Genomic DNA, 21,607 nt, shown 5'->3' with positions numbered 1-21,607 from the left:
ATCAAATAAAATATTAATGAAGGGATATTCTGTGAAGAAGAGAGGTAAGGAGGGAGAGGAGAGAGGTGGTGCAGCATATATGAAAGGAAGCACTTTCTGCCTTTCTACTCGGAAGCCCACTGCTCTCTCCTCACAATCAGCCATGCACACCCCCAGCTATTGTGTGCAAGGGGCTTTAAAGATAAATGGCTGCATGTTAACCACATTTGACATGCTGTACAGTAGCAGCCACCTTGGGTCTCAGGACGCAGCCAAACAAAAAAATGCAACAAACAATCCCAGCCAGGATGTCAAACATGAGGAAAAGCACAACAATTTGTCACATATCTGTAAAAGTTGTGGCTTGCTCGCTGAGTGCACCGGAGGTTGGAGAAAGAAGGGAGGTGTGTGTGTGTGTGTGTGTGTGTGTGTGTGTGTGTGTGTGTGTGTGTGTGTGTGCGTGAGTGCGTGAGTGAGTGCGTGTGTGTGTGTGTGTGTGTGTGTGCGTGTGTGTGCTGTGAGGCCTAGAGATTGATGTGCTGGGGATCTAAAGGCACATACTTGAGTAAATGTTGCCACTATCCCAGACTGACAGGCTTGTGTCATATCACATAACCTCTTTGATAAAACATCACCATCAAAAAGTGATATTGTGGGGAACGTCATGTAACATCGTATATCCCTCTCATGCCAGTGCTGACGTCACAAGGCCTGTCAAGTGATGAACACTTAGTTAATTAACAGACAACATATTCAGAAGTACAGGCCATCGGTAGCTAGCCTGTAGTCTGCTCCTTCTATGGATTTATCTGGAAAATCGGACTGAGGTCGTAACTGAGGCCAAGAACCTGACCACAGAGTTCTGAAACCAATCCGAGTGGTTCTGGAACCTGACCATAGAGTTCTGAAACCAATCCGAGTGGTTCTGGAACCTGACCATAGAGTTCTGAAACCAATCCCGAGTGGTTCTGGAATCTGACCATAGAGTTCTGGAACCAAACCCGAGTGGTTCTGGAACCTGACCATAGAGTTCTGAAACCAATCCCAAGTGGTTCTGGAACCTGACCATAGAGTTCTGAAACCAATCCCGAGTGGTTCTGGAACCTGACTAAAGAGCTTCATCCCGATATGTGGTGCTGCTAAGAAACTGTTGGATGAAACCAGACAATGAAGAGAACTCATTGTTTTTGAAACTGGACAAGTCTTCCATTATCCTAATGACAAACATTACCTTATTCCTTGGCCCTGCTTTTCTGATGGATTTATATGGGAAATACACAGAAAAGACCTTTCAAATGCCACATGTTCCTGTCTCTGGTGCTTATTTTATCAGTAGCAGCTGAGAGGAATTGCTAAAGTGATGCTAACGAAGACTAAATTGCAAATAGGTTCAATGTTTTGCAAACAGTTTCACCTGCATGCTGGGAACAGGGAAGAGGAGGAGGATGGCAACCTCGGTTTGCACAGTCTTCGCAGTGCTGCTCCTTTTATAAATTACCTCATCAGTGACTGAAATTAACACCGATTCTTGCAGGCAATTTCTCAATTTCCAATGCTAATTACGTTTTTCTCTTTACTTTTAAATTCTGTACCACCTGTTTAGGGGGGGAAGACATCTTAGGCAACGCAGCCGCATTTAATCACAATTTTAATTAACCACGGTGTAGATGTGAAAAAGAAGCAATTATAATGCAGATGAATGATGATTTTCCCACATTAAATTGTTTTGTTTCTTCGTTGTGTTGATTGCATACACACAGGCGGCGAACAATTTTTATCTACTGTAATTTTGTAATTGTTTTGCAACAAAAAATTATTTGGACGGACAGACTGAGTTCATCTCTTTACAGATTGTTTAATTTTGTTTAACCCTGTAATTTCTGCCAATACGTGTTTGGGTTAAAACGTCATTTTGACAAGCAGAAGCTAGGCAGCCCTTCTACTGATGTACTTAGACGGTATCAAGCCCAACACCTACTGTCTGTACACATTGTGGCATCTCTGTACACTCGTCCTCTCAAGAAAAAAGGAAAAGACTAAACTTAACGACATCTTTACCTCCATTGACCTTATCCAACTATTTAACTAAATGAAAGTCACTCTCCCCCCTCCCTCCCCTTTTACAATTGAGCAGACAGTTGCAAATGAAAGCACAGATGGGTACTACAAGAATGGACTCATAATCTTTACAGGCTCATGAAAATATCATTGGGTGTCTTAGAGGACTTTTACAGGCTGTGTTCTCAGGAACTCGCTTTTATATTAACGTCACAAGCACTGCCACAATAAAGACTAAAAGACATCAACATTGCAAATCCCCCTAAAATGGTGTTGTTTCTTTCGCTAAAAGCATTCGTTGGCTAACAAACTCAACTGATATAGAGATGCACCTATATGTGTTTGGCACAGAGGTGAATTAGATTGACCTGAGTCAGACACACACACTGTCATGGCTTGAAATGGTGGAACCAACCGACCCATTAGAGACCAGAAGACTGTTCGCATTACTGTCCGCATTTGATGGGGAGAGGAGATATCTGGCATGGCTGATGGCTTGGGGCCTACAGGCCTTTCACCCTGACCTGGCTAGCGTGGTCTGCTACCGGACGTCTTGTCCCCCTTCCCCTGTCTACCTTCCCCCACCTAGTTGCCTGCCTCCCCCTCCCCTTCACTAATCTCACTGCAAACAGCTTTCAGTTTGAGCAGAGACCATAAAGAGGAGGAGAGAAGGGAGGGGAGGCATAGGAGTCCTGCAGCCACAGGCAGTGCAGTGAAGCTTCTCTATGAAAAAAACTTCAGTATGAAATAGAGGGGGGCTCAACTACAGTATGTGTATGCAACTATAATTCGTTGCTTTTGTATGGGTTTTGAAAACTGGTTCGCGAGAGAGTTTGAGTGTGTAACATAGTGTGTAATTCCAAAAAACAACACAGAAATCCGTAATACTGGTCATGAAAATAACCCATATATAATACTATGCAGTAAACACAGAGCTTCTGAGCATACATCAACACTAAAAAATAGAATGTCTATGAGTCTCTGCTCTTCTGACTTTCCAAGAGCACCTCAAGGGATTCACAGCAACACTTGGTATATAATCATATCTTTGGAGAAAAGAGGCAACCCCTTTCTGAATATTAGTGGTGATGGCGTAAACAGAGTATAAAATCCCGAGGAACTGTGACAAGGCCCATATGCACGCAGACAATACCAGGCCGGCATCTCCATGCCTTTGTTCCCAGCTTAACAAAACTCTGCCGTCACACCACTTTGACTCAATGCTGCCTGTCGAACGGCCATCAACCCGTCAGGCCCTGGCTGTCACATGCAAAGCTCACAGAGAGAGAGAGAGAGAGAGAGAGAGAGAGAGAGAGAGAGAGAGAGAGAGAGGAGGACTGAGAGACAGAGAGAGGAGAGAGACAGAGAGGAGGACTGAGAGACAGGGAGAGGAGAGAGAGGGCAAGAAAGAGAGATTGGAAAAAAAAAAGCAGTGAGAAAGTGTCATACTTCTGCAAGGCTCGAAGGCTGTTAAAAGGGGCGAATACATTTTAAGCATGTGTACATGGGAAAGGTTTTTGTTTTTAAAAGAGAGAACATACAAGAAACAATGATAGTCACCTAGATCTTTGACTTCCACTTCAATGAGAATATATGTTTAAGAGGATTTCAACTCTTGCTCCTTAGGGGATTTTAAACATTTTACAGTCGAATTTTCGCCCTGCTTCGTGATGTCGCAGAGACAGAATTGGAGCAGCGAAGAATCACTGAAAGTTTCATCAAACAAATCCTTATCTGGATTTCTCTAAGGGGTATAGAGGAGAGTAATTCAAGAAGATAACGGTACTACTCGTCTGTGTCCTGCAACATCCCATTTCTATGTAACTCAGGCGATTCAAGGTGCAACGATTGCATTTGTTCTCTCTCTTTTTGTGTATGTGTACATTTACATTTACATTTAAGTCATTTAGCAGACGCTCTTATCCAGAGCGACTTACAAATTGGTGCATTCACCTTATGACATCCATATATGTGTGTGTGTGTGTGTGTGTGTGTGTGTGTGTGTGTGTGTGTGTGTGTGTGTGTGTGTGTGTGTGTGTGTGTGTGTGTGTGTGTGTGTGTGTGTGTGTGTGTGTGTGTGTGTGTGTGTGTGTGTGTGTGTGTGCGTGTGTGCGCGTGCACGTGTTTGAACATGCACGCGTGTCTGTGCATGCATGTGTGTGAGTGTACAACTTTGTCTGATGCACAGGGTAACTCTGAAAGCCTGACGCTCAATATCCACTACTGCACTCACTCACTGAGTGGTTTTTATCCTCAGCAGTATCATCCATTGCACTAAACCAATTTTTCCAAGTCACTATTCCAGCCAAGCAACAAATGTTTGTCCTCATATCCCCCCCCAAACCCAATAAAAGACAACACTAAAGATGGCCATTACCACAGAGATTTGGAAGCAGAGGAGAAAAAGGGAAGGAAAAGGTAGAGAAAAAAGGCCTACTCATCCCTTCATCCGCCTAACTTTGCGCCCATTACCCCTGTGACCTAGCTCGCTCAGGGCCCTTTTCTCTCGCTTCTCTCCTCCACCCTGGCCAAGCCAGGGAGAGATTTGTCTCACCCTCCCGCCCTGCCACTGTCAGTTCCCTGTCTCTTTCCCCGGTCCCTACCCTGGCTGTCAGGTTCTGGCCTGCCAATTTCAACTTGAAGCTTGACTGAGCTGATTTGATGCAAATACCTCAGGGGAGAATCCTGAAACTGATGAACAGTTTATGTCAAGTCGATTTTGCACCGTTGGGAAAAGGTAACCTCTGCGTCGGAGAGGAAGAAAAAAGACACAACAAGGTTAAAGAGAGAGAGAGAGAGAGAGGCTTTTGGTGCACATGTAATAGCGCCCGGCTCCGCGTCCCTCCCTCCGCCGCCCCGTGTCCCCTTGCTGCCTCTTTACCGCTCCTCAGAAATGGTAACTGTCAGTAGAGGTACTAATTGCAGATGTGCCAAGCTGCCATTATAATAAAATCAGAGGCAGTGTGGACATTAAAAATGGCTTCCTCATTTGCGAGACTGCTGAAAAGGTAGGCATAACTGAATATTTCATGACTTTAATTACTAAGGAATATTCCTTTCCGGCAGTATGGAATGAGTGTTGCTGTAACTAATTATGAAAAGTAATAACATTACAGATCCTGTGATTGCCAGTTTACAAGGTAGCCTACTCGGCATGTTGAGATACTATAATATCCCAGACCCATACAATATTAGAATACATACAGGGAAAATATCTCTCTCTCTCTACCTCTCTGTTTCTCACACTCACACTCTCTCTCCCTCAACCTCACCACCTCTCCACATGTCCCTGCCATTTGAATGAAAACAGACAGAATATTGAGAGACTTTCTCCTCCTACACATTTTCTTAACAAAGCCCTGATGCAACCAGGTACCTGGACCGTGAAGTGCAATTTGATTAATCCTTTAATTCGCAAGACTAAGTACCTGTGTGGCTCTAACCTAACTTCCGCGTTACCAGCCATATATTTACATTACTTCATCATCCTGACTCCCTTTGATGTCAGCGGCTCAGTTCGATACGACTCTGCCCGTATATTTTTCAACTATGCTGCTGCCAATGGCACATCCCAGGAGTAATGTACGACCACTGATACGGCCGTGGAGAGAAGGAAAGTACAAGGTCTGCTTTGATGGGCATGCTAATACTAATACCCCTAAGTAGTAAGAATAACAAAGTGATGGAGAATTTATCTCAGGAATGTTGGAACAAGACTTCTGGAGTGATAAGAGTGAATCTTCCTTTGGGTAGGAAAGCAGGGAGTAGCCAGTCATTACTGACGGCTGGGGTCGAGCCTGGACTTACAGAGGGTAAACAGTCAGTGATAGTGCGGCTAGAGGCTACGGTCGTCTAGGCACCGAGTCCGCCCAGGCCTTTTTTTAGCCGCAACTAGTCCCAACCCTAACTTTAGCCCTGCACCCCTAACCCATTCCCAGCGATATACCCGAGCCCTCAACCCGAGCCCTTTTCTCCTGACCCTGCCTCCAACCTATGGCTCTGGTCCTGTGTGTCAGAAAGGCTGAGGACAGGCCTGTCGGTGTGATTATCCTCCAGCTACCTGAGGAGGTGTTTGTTTGACATTGGTGTTTGACAGCGGCGGGACACAGGCCGTTCAGTGGGGGCTCCATCGCCAGTCAGAACCTATTAACACAAGAATTCACCTCAGAGTTTTTACAAGGCCAGACTGGTTCACACACTATCGTTACACGTGTCCTTACTACCGATGACATTTAAAGGGGGGAGGTGTGCGGGTTTTTTTTCTCTTCTTGGCTCACTTTTTTACCAAGGGTTAAATATATGTTTGAATAACAAGGGGAAATGTAATTTCATACAATTCCTTCCTTTGCTGCAACGTTCAGTTAAGAGCTCATTTGATCAAACGATAAGATGAAAGCATTTAAAGTGACAAAAATGTAGTGCTACAAATGACTGAATCTGCACAGCAATCAACTGCAATTGCATAGAAGTAACAGTGGCACGGTTACCTTCCATAATATTCAAAATGGACCCCGTATGTCCTTAATCAAGACAGACACAACCTTCTCCATTTCCAACCAGGCAAAGGTAGGAAAGGAGAACATCTCTCTCGGTGACTTGGCTTCTACATGATTCAAACAAATGAAAGGAAATGAGCTGGAATGAGGCAACATGTTCTATTAGGTGTTGTTAAGGGGAATCGTATAACAGTGTAAAATGCATTGAGTCATGTGTGTGAAGTCCTACATTTCCAAATGTCATGATAGCTTAATCTGACAATCTCTTATTGATTGTCCCATGTGTCCATGACCTTGCCAGAAGTGCTCTTCCACCCGACAATCAAACATACATCAAAGCGTGTGTGTGTGTGTGTGTGTGTGTGTGTGTGTGTGTGTGTGTGTGTGTGTGTGTGTGTGTGTGTGTGTGTGTGTGTGTGTGTGTGTGTGTGTGTGTGTGTGTGTGTGTGTGTGTGTGTGTGTGTGTGTGTTGTGTGTGTGTGTGTGTGTGTGTGTGTGTGCCTTGCATTGTGGTCAGACCTGGTGGGGGAAAAAAACGAAATCTACCAACTTCAGAAGATCAAACAGGAAACTGAGGAACAGCTTTGAGCATTGTTTTTCCCATAAAGGTGACAACTTTGAACATGCAGATAACGGACGGTGGACCGAGAAACATGGCGCCATTCATACACCACCAACCACATCAAAAGCCATCTGATCGGATAAAGAGCCTTTCATTTTCTAGTGTTGCTACCTTCCTTTTTTAGCTTTTTAGTAGAGCCCCCCACCCCATCCCTGACAGCAGTATGGAGCGCTATACTCTGAGTCATTATCATTAGCACACCAATATTTCTATAGGCCATAATACAGTCATTATTGAACTTGCGGAATACATGCTGTTTAGGCTATGGGGGGGTGTGGAGCAGCCACAAATGGCATGCATGTGGGCACTATACTTACTCACTCATGAGCAAAGTCCAGATGTATATTGTAAGAGGACAATCAGCAGGATGGGAGATTTCTATTGTATTTCTCTTGTTCTGAAGCACAGACTGCGCATTAGCTAGGACTGCCGAGTTGCTGTGTATTACGCTGACTGTGAGTCACACGCAACACACCATAATGAAATCAGATGAGATTATGCGCACAGAACGCGGTGCCTTTAAACTTGCAATTTGTTTAATTAAGAAAAGCGAAAAATGTGAGTTCACACCTGCTATGCAACCTGTCGCGAGTCATATCCTGTGTACCTTGCAAATAGGAGAGTTGACACGTGGAACATTTTGAAAATCACACGCGAGCCATTGTAAACAACTAGATGTGTGCAAACAGCGGGATGGGGACCGAATGGATGGGCCAAATTAAGACTTCGCGTTTTCACTTTGAGAAAATGTCAAATGAGGCATGATATTTTTCTAAAATGTATTTTTCTCACCCAATGCATAAAACATTGTGGGCTTAAGGATAAGGAAGTACACAGATAAATGAAAAGTCCAAATGCATGCAATTATTTGCCAGTCCACTGAAGTTTCAATTTCAGTGTTTGCCTTGTGTCTGCATCACACACACAGGGGGGGGGCAAGGAATGAACGAAAGAAGGGAATGACATTGGACTGAATATTTTTCCAACTACAGTTGTGTTTGAGTTCACATCACCTTACAGGGGAGTGGATATGAACTGTCAAGTCACAAGAGGACAGTGACAGAGACGGGGCTTAGAGGACGAGTCACGGCGGAATGACGCCGCAAACACCTCTAATTCTGTCACTTCTCCTCCATCATCCAATCTTTCACACCCGCGAGTCGCTACACACACACACACACACACACACACACAACCTGAACTACGGACAACACACACACAACCAAATACAGCACCATATGATCCGGGGCAGGACAAAGAATTAGAGGTGGATGAAGTGAACCGGGTCTCAAAACAAGTCAAACTTAAGACTTAAGCCTCATCAAAACATGATCAAATGTCTATTCGCTTTAAGCATAATGAATATTGAGACATTAAATCAACATATTAAGCCCAGGGGCTTGAGGACTGCCTTCTCATTGGCTAGGATTCATGCATTTTTCTTAGTCACTGGTGACGCAAGAAACTCAGCAGTACTACTTGCATTCTGTGGTCCTCAGCAGTGACATATGTAAGCAGCACAGAAGACATTGCCAGCAGAACAGCAACTCGAGCTGAAGCTATTGCAGAGGGAAGGAATTTCAGCTATAATCATGGGTTGGCTATTCTATAAAGCCAAGCGAGTCCCCTATCCAAGATCTCGCAGCTTTTCCACACAAAAAAAATACAGATCAGAACATGGAACAGGCTGTTCTTACTCTTTTACTTCAGAAAACGTACTTAAGGAGAAGGCATCGGAAGGGAGAGAGGGAAGGTTTTCATCAGAGCTGAGAAAGTGGTCCATGCATGAGAAGAGTAGAAACCTGAACTGTCCAAGTAAAGAGTGAGTGTGTGTCCACAAAGAGTTAACCACTTCTCCTGGTATCGAAGCATGGGTTAATATCACGCCTGCCTAGTAAAGAATTATCCCTGCGCCTCTCGGAACAAAGGACTCCTTTTGCAAACAGACTCCGACTTTCCCCCAGTGTCCAAAGGTGTTTGCTGAAGTAAATCTGTCTAAATCCCGGTCAGCTTGGGAAGGGGGGAAGGTGTACTAATAACCCTTTTTTTTCTTAACAAAAAGTTCTGGTTGGAAAATAAAAGAAAGAATACGGAATTCATATCACATGATGCATTTAAAGTTGTAGGCTGAAGCATCCCCTCTTTGAAAGCTTGGCAACGGATTTGCATACATGATTCTTTAGTCTGATTGAGAGAGAGAGAGAGAGAGAGAGAGAGAGAGAGAGAGAGAGAGAGAGAGAGAAGAATTAGATCTCACTATGCAATAAAGATATCTCGCCAACCAACTTAAGAGAAGACTGGAGGCATGTGGTTAAACTTTGGTCCAGATTTCTAGGGGGGACCAAATCTAATCTTAAAGTAGAAAGAGTACTGAGCTATAAAGTAAAGAGAAACAAAAATGGCAACTCTGTTTGAACGGGTTTTTATTTTCATCTCATAACACAACGACTAAACTTTTCTCAGTAAACCCAGCATAGTGTATCAACTAGCATTATACTTTGAAAGATCACACTGCAACAACTCCAGAAATAGTCTCTCCTATTGACCTCTGACACACCTGCTCTTCAGGTGACATACAAAACACACATCCACAAGGAATCCCTACAATATCACGTGAGAATGCCATTTGAAAAATAACAGTAGACATAAGCGCTGCTTTGCTCTCCAATTCTTATTTCAAAATGGACAAAAGAGAAACACCCCCAAAAAAGTAATTGTGTCTAAACACACCTGCGCCGAGCTAGTACAGACCTCTTAAGTTGGAATCTGATCCGTCTCAGACACGTTTTCATTTTTTTTTCCTTAAGTGTGAGAGTGAGTGTCCATGAATAGTACAGGCATGCCATCTCGTAACACTATCTGACCGTCAGGAGGGCCAGGCCTACACCGGTAGAGTAGGAGCTATATTAGGCTAGTAACCAGGGGACGCCCAACAAACAGCCACAAACACCTAAGTTATTTTGCTCACCACCCACCCTTCTGCCATTTTTTTTTTGTTGCTATTGCTCTCCTTTCTGCTTTCCTTTTTTCCCCCTTTTCATCTCGGCCTTTCTGATGCTGAATGCAAATGTAGCCTGCTGGCGGTGAAAGGGCTGAATTGTGATTAAGAAGAAGAAGAGCTCCTTTCTTTGTTCTCCCCTCGGGGGATGTTTACTGGGAGAGACACGGCGGATCAGATATGAAAGACATTCAGGTCAGCATTGATGTGAGCGAAAGTGAAATCGTACCTAAGGCATTCCAAAGACCGCGGTGTCAGGGGTTCAGCTAACGGTGCCTCTGCTGTGTGTGTTCTCCCCGTTAGGCGAAAATATCTTCACAAGCCAGAGAGGGAGAAGAAAATAGAGAACCCAAAACAAAAAAATAAAATGGGAAAGATTTTTTAAAATGTTTTAAACAGACAGAATTTGGGGGATAAAGTTGCGTATCGGTGTCCGATTGTAGAGATGGTCATGTTTGGTCCGATTCAGAATCATCTGATACTGGCGTGAATCTGGTTCATCACAGCAAACACAACATGTGTTTGTGGCTGAATGTGATGTTAAGGAGATCTATGTAGTTTTGAATTAACTAAAACCTTTACTAAGTCGAAAGTCACCACACTAGGCAATGGAATGTATATGTTTTTTAAATTTTTTATTCCGGAAGTTCTGAAATCTAACAGGTAGAGATCCGGTAACACAAAAGTGTTCAGTGGTGTACGTTTGACTACCGTAGTTGGAGCAGAAGGATATATTTAGCTTATGATGACCCCCGTTTGATAAAGAATTATAAACATCAAACTACAGTGATGCATCAACCAACTGTATCTGCTTGAAAAGGGTGAAAAGGGCAACAAAGGCCCCGCATAACGACATGCCAGAAATCAGGATCAGGATGTTGTTTTTGGAAAAAAGTGCACAAAAACACACATCCTCAACATGCTGTATCTACCATTACCAGATACCATCTTAAGTAAACAATCTAATAATACCTCATCATATGAAATAGCTTTTCTAAAAACCCTGAGTCTGTCTGGACACCTCACGCCTGTCACTGCTGCCATGCGAACAGTGCAGGCCCCGGCCGAAAGGAGATCATTTCTTGCTGGCTCGTAATATCTGCAGTAATTATTTCACTTGCTTAAACAAAATAATCCTTCTCTAAACACTGACGCACGACGGCAACACCGCCCTTTCCATTTTTGCCCGAGTGAAAAAGCCATCAGAAAAGGTAACTAGCTTTGGCTGCTTAGACAATTGCACCCTTGTGGGAATGGCAGCATGAATGGTACAGTGGACACCCCAGCACTATTGACGTTATAAAACATGTAAATGAAACACATTACGACTGACAATCAATTGTCCGTGAGCGCCAGCGAACCTGCCCTCCTTTTCCCTGTGACAGCAACAAAATAGTGCCTACCTTGGGAAGAGGAGAAATTTGTGAAAAGGGGAAGGGGAAGGGGGGGGGGGTGGGCTTTTTCTCTTCGGCTGGGGAGTAAATGCACCTTAAAAGCAAATGAATAATAGAGATGGACAAAATGTTTAGACTGGAAGGAATCTGCCATTGTTTGGGCTGAAAGCAGGGCTGAGGCTAAAGAATTAGTAAGACTCCTTTATATCTTTAGCGTGAATGCACACAGGCTTTTATAATCACATTCACAGCATTGTATTAAACTATTGGAGCCAGAGAGAGAGAGAGAGAGAGAGAGAGACAGAGAGAGAAGCTGGAAAGCTTCTTGTTTTTTTATACCTTCAATTATGTAATCAATATATTCTGGAGCATGGGAACATCTATGGAGAGGCTTTCTGTTGATTGAAAAAAAGCTTATAGGTCTTTGTGTTGTATTACAGGAAATATCAGATAAACAGACCTTTGGGAAAACTGAATTTCTACGTTTACATTTTAAACTTTCCCTGAAAAAAAAGTGGTGCCATTTTATGTACCACCTCATTAAATGGCACACCCAAATACAAGCAACCCCACATAACACGCACAAACAAAATAGATGAGCGGGAGATGCCGACCAGTACCATTGTCTGTCAATTCCCAGAGCAAATGTCTCTTTACCCATACTGAGAGGGCAATAAAAGTGTGGAAACTGAAAGTGTGCCGTTCAAAAGTACTCATTTTTAACAGTATTGATGGACTAATCCAGTTAGATGGGAAAGGGTTTGTGGAGTACTTTGCCAGCGGTACTTATAAACACACAGTGAGGTCGAGCCCCACAGCTGGGTCTGACTTGCAACACCTGGGAAGGCAGGCAGAGAGAAAAACTCCAACAAACTACAGGGTTGCCAATATCACCTTGCACCGAACTGTGAGATTGACTTAAACACTCTTTAGCTATGGATACGATAAGTATGTATCGTATCATATGTGGGCCTATAGAATCCCACGCCAAAAGTTGTGTTATCAACAAACAGCGAAGTCAGAACCACTATGCATGGCTAGAAAAGCATTATTACCTATGATAATGGGACCAAATAACCTAATCTGAATAAATGTACCTGGAATTACAGAATCTCCCTCTAAGGTCAGAATACTGGCTACAAAATGTAGCCGTAAATGTGAATCAAAACGTTGAAATTTTACTACTAAAAGAAAAAAAATCTATAACTACAGAGAAATGTCTTCTGGATAACATGACAAACTGTCATGCATAAAATAATGTATTTTTCTACCCATATCGTAAATAAATCATTTACATAATCAATCTATCAATATTCAAAATATTTCAATTGATGGTCTATGTTTTCTCTCTTGCGTACTGCATTCAAGTAACCTCAGTATGTAGGCTATCGTCCTGATAAGGATCCTCATAGATAGCTATATAGTGGTGTTATCTAAACGGCCAGACACACAAGCTCAGCTCCTATGACATCTCTCCATGCATCCAGGGGAGAAAATGAAATCCACTCTGTCTGAATAGCTCAACCACAGCATTCCCAAAGGGAGAGAGCTATTGAAGGCATCTCGTGACGAGAAAATGTAAATAGGGAGGGCAACATCTGTGATCACAATGGCATATTAGAAAAATATGATAGAATCAAGAATGCCGAATTTCTACTTGCTCAGTCGGCCTATAATATGTGCACACTGCACACCACATCAGCACTGGGGGGGAAGCGACTAAAATACCATTGCTAATTATTTTTGCATTGAGAGTGTGTGAGGATGCTTGCTGCTGTTGCAATGGAGGGAACTTGAAAGGATTTTTCTGTCTGACAAATGCAAAATGTCAATCATCAGGTGTGTGTTTGTGAGAAAACACTTGCTTGAATGGAGTGTTTGAAAGTAATCCAAACTTTTGTTTACTGGAACAGGTGGGAACTGGTGCTCAGAGGCAAGAAAGGAAGAAAGAACATTCTTATCTCCTAAAAACTACAGTGAAAGGGGGAACTTACTTTCACTCCTATCTTTTGTTATTCAGAACAACAACAGGCTGGAAGCTACGCTTGTAATTGTCAATGACTCTCCTTGTATTGATTGTACGAGAATCAATACACAACATTCAATAAGGAAAAGAGACACATAAAAAGGGGAGACATTTCACATGTACAAGCAACATTCATACGCATTTGATAAGGCCACTTTAAACAGCAACAGAAACTGAAAATACCAGGTACAAAATAAAATGCAAGGCATTCCCGTGTAAGAAAAGATCTCGGGACCCAGGCATGTGGTGATGCTGGATTTACTTGGGCACGGGGTGTATTGTAGTGTACAGTCCACAAAAGGGAAAGGAACAGACGTATATTCCCTACGAAAAGTCATCCACGACATGGTTCAATAACTCCCAACGTGTAACACAGTTCGGTGGGTGAACAAACAGTTGACAATAATAGAGTGACAAACGTATCCTTCACCGCTATTTGCTCCATACAAGCACTTCATATTGCTAATAATATAATAAATGACACGAGGCACACCACCCGTCAATATCACCATCTTAGCGTACATGCCATCTTATTTGTTTATAATAAATTAGTCAACTAAGCTATTACAGCGTGTTCACAGCGAATTGTCCCCCCATGTTCTGTTTCATATTCTTGTCAGTTGCCAACGGTGTGGGACACTAATCATTCCTTACTGAAAAGGGGGACAATGTTTCGAGAGAGAGTAGATGTAACACTGTAACAAATTATTTGGGTACAACGCGAGAACTAAACATAACAATAACGTTTAGACATATACAAACGAGTTACATTAATGAAATAATATACTCAGGAGTGTGAGAATCTAAGCAATGTGTAGCGTAGCATAAGGAACAAACACTTGCTGAAAAAAAATATGCTAAACAACTGAATCTACAGGTACGTCAACTACAGAACAGCAAATAAAATCAGTCCTCCTCTAACGGGTTTGTCTTGGTGGGCAATAAGGGACTTCGCGACTGAACCGTTATATGGGATGGGAAACTTTCTGAAATGCCTCTCACTGCTACTCAGTCTTTTCGCGCAACGATAAACTCTCAACTTATTACAACTTCCGTATAATAGTCTCTGTAAAAATTACGAAATTAGCAAAGACGTTGTGCTCCTAATTTCACAATGAAGGATAGACAGTCCCGCCTGTGTACACAGTACAATACGGACACATTACGCATTATTTCCCAGTTAGAAGTGTCCCTTTATTTCCTATGAGACGAGAGCAGAACAAAAATACGCATTTGGTAATTCGTAGCCAGCCCCTCTGAACTACAGTCACAGTGACAACATTACAGCTCTAGATCCACAACAAACATATTTTGCAAATGACAGTATGTTATTTTTATATGTATTTTCTTACCGTTTTTCCTTCTTGGGTTGGCTTGTTTTCGCCTCTTACACCTGGGGCCATCCGCCATGATCTCGTGCTTCATTGATAAGAGTGGATCAGATGGCAGCTCGCATGGACTCGACTCCTTGAATCAGCAGCAGCACGCAGGCTCAATATCTAACAACCAAACACAGGCAGCAACAATGTGGGTACACTGGACTGACTGGGAGAAACCATTTAAATTTCAGGCGCCAAGTAAAAGAGAAAATAATAGAAAACCCAATATACACATTTTATTTGATTTTATACCTATGCTGGAGTACGATAAGGGGTCGATCAATGTATTGTTGATCTGTATAATGCCAGTGATCGGGGATGATGATAAGTGGAAGTGAACATGACGACGGGGAAGGAGAGGAGGCAGAGAAAGGGGGAGACATGGAGTTGCACCTTCAGTATGAGGCATAATTCACCAAGTCATGGCCGTGCTGGGTTAAGCATGCGTTTTACATTATGTTCATTCAAATAAGAAAAGTTTTACCATTGATCATTTTCTTTTGTGCTGTTTTCATTTTATGTTCTGCTTCGATATATATATAAAAATAAAAATAACTCGTATATCGCAAACAGTAGGCCTACATTGATTTATCTGGGTTTATGTTTTTTTTAACCTTACATTTTTAAAATTGAGAGTAACCTACATTGATGATGACTGGGGCAATGTTAAAGTTATGAGTTCAACAATAGGCTTTGTGTCAAATGTAAATATCACAGGGTGGAAAGAAGAGCAATTTCACTCCGCTAGGCCCATATCACTTACAACACAAAACAATAAAAATGAAAGATGATACAAAAAGCTATGTTGTGAAATACGTAGTGCTAAATGCATAAATGTAAATGTACTCCACAATTAAATTACGAATATTACTACATTTGTTCGTTTAAGGTTAATTTTAGATAGCATGCATATTTTACGTTTTAGGCCTGTCATGTTGAAAAACGTACATGCATAAATAAGCTAAAACAGACAAAACATGAAAACATTCATGCTTTCAATGGACTAATCGTGCGAAATGAGTGGGTTAAATTCTGCCAATGGATTGTATTACTATGAGGAACGACCCACGACAGGAAAAACAAATAAACACACAAAAACTAACAAATACCACAAAATGATGTGTCAACAAATATACAATTATCCAGACAGGAATTGAAACATATTACAGCTATCTGAACAAATAAATAACGTTGATATGATAAGCGAATATTTACCATATTGTGAGACAGACAACTTTTACTCTACGAAACCAAAAAATACAGAAAGACACTAACAAGAACGAGTTGGATACAAAAGGGTGCGTGCTTGGCTCGGTGAAAGTGAATCCAAAGCTGAATAAGACCGGGCTTGTTTTTTTTCTTTTTTCTCGTGGTTATTCGGCTCGAAGAGTAGGCTTTTCATCATATTCTGTAAAACTGCATATTTTCTGTTGGAACGCACTCGCAAGCCTAGATATTTAAAAGGCACCGCTACCTCATCCACCTGTGCAGGTAGAGAAAGTTTAAAGTGAACGCAATACTACATCACCAAATCCCTTATAAAAGCTCTAAGTCGCAATCTCTAAAATGATAAATGACCTATTTTATAAAGGTTATTAGTCGAGGTAAAGAAATGGACACATACCTGATTTCGTATAGTAGTATCTTTTCGGTTGACTTCGGTTGTAGTGATAACACAAGACTGCCGCGGTAAGCAATTGCGGAGAGAAATGTGCAGGGATCCTTGCAACGATAATAAAGCCTTAGAAATAGTGGTTCGGAAGGACCGTTATTCCTGCTAGGGCAGGTTAGGACTGATCTCTTTCAGACACTCCAGGAAACAAACCTGGGGACGGACTGACGTGTTACGCCTCTTCTAATGACATTTTTTTCTTTTTCTTTTCTGTACTACGGAGGAGAGGAGAGAACCAACTCTGGGACACGCGCCACCTGTCTTCACGGGAGGGGATAATTGAGCAGGACCAAACGTGAGCATCTTTTGGTAAACGTGATACGTTTTTTATTTTTTATTTTATCTCCAAGGCTGTTTGATCCGAGTGAAATGAACTGTGACTGTCGGACTATGACTACCACGTATAAGCAGCCGAAGAAACAAGAATATTATCCGGAAGAAGAAAAGTTGGAACACTCTCATATTCAACCCACACGACCACATCTGAAAGGGGGGAAAGGGACCGAAATGATAGCGTTGCAAGTTTGACTGACTCTCACACATACCAGGGATGAAAGTATAAGGGTTGCAGAGTGTTAAGGAAGTGAGCATCAGCGGTTTGGGTTGTTAATGTTTTATATTTGTAAACGTGTATTTATTTGCCTCTATGGACGTGCGTTTATGTTGTACTATCGTAATAACCACTATGAGTGGAGCATGTATAACGGCGCATGCCCCATGCACCTACAAGAGCGAAAGAGATGTGTATTGAGGTGCTTCTCGCAAGTGCCAGGTGCAGTCAGGTGCGTACAGGTACTTTATTAGAAGTTTTCCCTGTGTGTTTTAAACAAAGTGTATGTGAACTCATCACTCTGACCAGGATTGAAACACGTCAAGTGTGTACATTACATTACATTACATTTATTCCTTTTTTTCACAGGTGTTATTCAATGTTATATCGACCAAAATATTTCTCTCTATTGCAACTATATGACATGGTTATTACTCCAATTAAGATTTCTCTATTTGATTTATTCATGTATTTTCCTTGTGATGCTGTTGTTTCTATTTCTGTCTGTCTCTCACTATAGATGGAGAGGGAGGCTCCACCTTTTCAACGCTGTGATTGGTTATGTAAATAAAGTATTATATTTTCTGTCCTGTCCTATGCAGTTATCAACTGTATGGATAATTAAATCATCAATCAAGAGGCTCGACTGTTTGATGCGTTTGTCCAAAGCCAATCAGATTCCAGAGAACTTGGAAGCACAGCTCGAGAGGAAAAGGTGCTCAACATCTGGCATTAAATATTCCAAAAGGCGGTCGATATAGACAGCACAGCTGAAAATAGATTGATATTAGAGTATTTTTCAATATTTTTTTTATCTGCAATTCATTTTAATGAATTATATATAATTGTATTAATTACAATTATGATTATTATTAAGAATATTAATTTCTAAAAAAAAAGTGTAATATTCAGATTATTATGTTTATTATTACACGTACAGTATTGTGTTTATTTGTAGCCTACTACTATATTTCTGTTGTATTTTCATTAGCTACTAGGTATGTACAAAATAACGTTGTTGTCATTTATGCAGCTGTTATTGGTCGCAGTCAGGTGATAGTGCGTTACAGACTTGAAGAAGGGGATCCCGCTTTACTGCAGCTGGTAAGTAGGCTACTCCAAACTCAAGTTTTGCAGCTCCACGGAGTAATCTGCTTTGTGTGTTAATGTTATGTACAGCATGTGTGTGAGATTAAGACTGATGTAGGCGTGTGATTCGCTTCCGATTTTGACAGCAAATAATAGCCTGCAATTGCATGCCAGATAAAGACGCAAAGTCATTCATTTTAAGTGCGCACCGAATGTATGTCAAGCAAGTGCATGGTCTCTGTCTGACTTGCCAAATCCCTCTGTGCTGCCGCTCAACAACTGGAGCGGTGTCCCTGCTCATTCATTCCCGCGCGCTCTGAGTGACACCGCTCCTTGCTTCCAGCTTGAATATTTTATACAAACATATACAGCGTGAAAGGGGATTACTGACGATGGATGACCTATAGGGGGACCTTAGCGTTAATGAATCTGTTAATTTAATTGAGAGGAAACACAACACACTCTTGTGGCTCTGGAAAGCAAGTGTCTTTATTTGTACGTGCCATGTTTGCCGGTATGAATTATATCAATACAGCAAATATATGCCCTTTGTCAGTTTTATCATTACTTATTCATTTAGCAAGGAATCAAATATGACCGTTTTATGAAGCAGTAAATACATCTAGGCTATGTCAATTTCAACTAGGTTGACATTTAAATGATCGTGTGGCGCAACAATAAAACTGTATAGCTTATATCCTATGCACCACAGAAGCAGTATAGGCCTATGGTTTATAACATAGTGTTGCAGTACAGAATACACAGTGGAATCAGTAATGATCCTGGTATTTAACCTAGTAGTTATTCAACCAGTCAACTGGTCTACTCACCTGTCAGGTATAAGGATTCTAGCGTTACAATAAGGTGCACTTGTATTTTTTAACAGTTGAGGATAGCAAAATATGTGAAATAATATATAAAATAAAATAAAAATACATTTTAAAAAGTCATTACTGACCGTTTAGGGTCCCGAAATCACCCTCATCAGGTGGAACACCTTTTGAAAGAAAAAGGGGGGAAGGTGGAGGATGATGAGTGAAGCCCAAGACCTTTTTTTGTCGGCCACACTTTGAATGCAGAGAGCAGACGGTGACTCCGTTCAGTTTATAGACTCCACTGCTGAAGCACACTAAGGTTCATGATTATATCAGGAGCCAGATGTGACCTCTCACCTGCCATAACAGTATCATAAGCATAACACGTTGTTTCTTTGTATACTAATAAGACCTTTTATCTGACTATTGCCAAGATAACTTGTCGGGTAAAAGTACAGCAGTTACACAAATCCTAGTCTATTGTATAATTCCAAACCAGCCACAAATTATTATATTTTCCAAAGATATGTAATTGATGTTGTCCTCCCCATACAGTCGCATGGAAACACGGCTATCTTTGGATTCCAACTCCCTGCAGGACTGCTGTTCTGTGCTGGGAAAGGAGCAGCTATCATGATGGAATTGCTCCCCAGAAATGTTACATCTGTGCTAAAACTTAGGAGGAGGAGGAGAATTCACAGGTGGTGGTGGGAAAAGAATCGAATGGAATGGAATCCCCAAACTAAATAAGAGAGGGGGATGAGAGGAGGAGGAGAACAGGACGGTGTCATTTCCTGTACATGAGAACATACCCCAAAGCTGCTCTACATTTCACTGTTTCAATGTCGCCCCTAAATAAGTTCACAAACCACAAGTACGGTATATGATCCATTACGGTAAGTAAGATTTATGTTGAAGATAATTCAATGTCTTACATAAAGTATGACTACTTTTATGACTACATATATCCTATATACCGCTGACAGCTTCTAACAACGATGGTGAGTATCTAGTATGTCTGAGGCCCTAAGCATACAGTTGACAGCCTTCTAAAGACGTTTAGTATACAATACAATGTATAAGGGCCTAAATGATAATGGTGTGACACAAAGCATCTCCTTCACCAGACCATATCTATCCCTCTAGTTTTGTTTTTTAACTCTCCCTCTCTCTCCGTACACTACAGTCGCCACAACAACTTCGACTGTAGGTCTCTCTATGGGACCCGTTCTGTGATATTCTGATCCCACTGCTGTAGACAGCCGCAGATATTATGCCATCCACCGTTGCTCGCAGTGTAACAGAGTGAAGAACATGAGAGATTGATGGACAATTGGAGAACAGACTACGACCGTGTGTGTGTGTGTGTGTGTGATCTTCGGGGAAGAAGTCTCAAACACGGGAAATGAATTTAGTTTACATTCACTACAGGCCTTACAGGCAAATGAGCACTTGTCCTTTGCTTGTGCTTTTCTCAAAAACACTTCAGATGTTTCTCAGTGTATATAAAAGAAAGTGAGACAGAGGAGAGAGAGAGAGAGAGAGAGAGAGAGAGAGAGAGAGAGAGAGAGAGAGAGAGAGAGAGAGAGAGAGAGAGAGAGAGAGAGAGAGAGAGAGAGAGAGAGAGAGAGAGAGAGAGAGAGGAGAGAGAGAGAGAGAGAGAGAGAGAGAGAGAGAGAGAGAGAGAGAGAGATCGCAAAGTAACAGATTGCTTAGAAGCAAAAATCTTACATCAGAAACGTAGATTTTTCTTCTGTTGGTTGCTCTTGTTAAAATCAACAGAGTAAGTGCATGGTGACTCGATCTGAGACTGTGAATTACAACTTGTTCATTTGAGCTGCACAAATAAGAGACAGATCAGATGTTCTGCTTTACTTTGAATCTTTCCTGTGGAAAGAGGTCAGGTCCCCAGTGGCCAGAAAAGTAACAGATTGGTGGAGGGAGGCTGTGAGGGACTCAGAAAACCAGTATTTCCTGTTTTAATATTTGGATATTCCCTCTTTGCGAAGTATTTATACCCAGAAGAGATAGACATAAAACACAATAAGTTAATATTTGACATGGACAAAAGTTAGTCACCCAATGATGTGTGCTTTAAAAAAAAGGTAAGCTGCTCAAGGAAAACAGGAAAACGTATTTCACTCTTGACTCGAAAGATGACTTATCGCTCCCTGGAATGAATAAATGACGGTGGCGATGATGCATTATTAATCAAACATTTGAATAACTGTTGTATCTCTAATCTCTTCCCTACATTTGCATATCATCCTTTTAATGTCTGCTTCCATAGATGATGCGAGCTACTTCCTCTTAGGACATAGAAATAAAATTAATATAACTAACTTGTTTCCTCAAACCAAACCATGTGTACTCTACTCTCTCTCTCTCTCTCTCTCTCTCTCTCTCTCTCTCTCTCTCTCTCTCTCTCTCTCTCTCTCTCTCTCTCTCTCTCTCTCTCTCTCTCTCTCTCTCTCTCTCTCTCTCTCTCTCTCTCTCTCTCTCTCTCTCTCAATTAAATTATATTTGCTT

At 41.7% G+C, this 21,607-nt stretch overlaps 1 protein-coding gene and 1 long non-coding RNA gene across 2 annotated transcripts in view; one reads left to right on the top strand and one right to left on the bottom strand.

The window, feature by feature from the left end:
• The window catches only part of LOC118363695 (zinc finger E-box-binding homeobox 2-like), an 80,039-nt gene extending 63,295 nt beyond the window's left edge, over positions 1–16,744 (bottom strand). The window contains 2 exon segments of the mRNA XM_052488521.1: positions 14,926–15,072; positions 16,577–16,744. Coding sequence (XP_052344481.1) covers positions 14,926–14,998 — 73 coding nt within the window. The 5' untranslated portion in view covers positions 14,999–15,072; positions 16,577–16,744.
• Positions 16,745–16,973: 229 nt separating this feature from the next.
• LOC118363696 (uncharacterized) lies at positions 16,974–20,103 on the top strand. Its single transcript, XR_004821448.2, has 4 exons — positions 16,974–17,406; positions 17,777–17,889; positions 18,208–18,278; positions 19,634–20,103. It is a non-coding gene; the product is annotated as an uncharacterized LOC118363696 (long non-coding RNA).
• The last annotated feature ends 1,504 nt before the right edge of the window (positions 20,104–21,607 follow it).

This window comes from Oncorhynchus keta, chromosome 30 (assembly GCF_023373465.1).
Source record: "Oncorhynchus keta strain PuntledgeMale-10-30-2019 chromosome 30, Oket_V2, whole genome shotgun sequence".
Lineage (NCBI taxonomy): Eukaryota > Metazoa > Chordata > Actinopteri > Salmoniformes > Salmonidae > Oncorhynchus > Oncorhynchus keta.
This window is presented reverse-complemented; position numbering and strand designations above follow the sequence as displayed.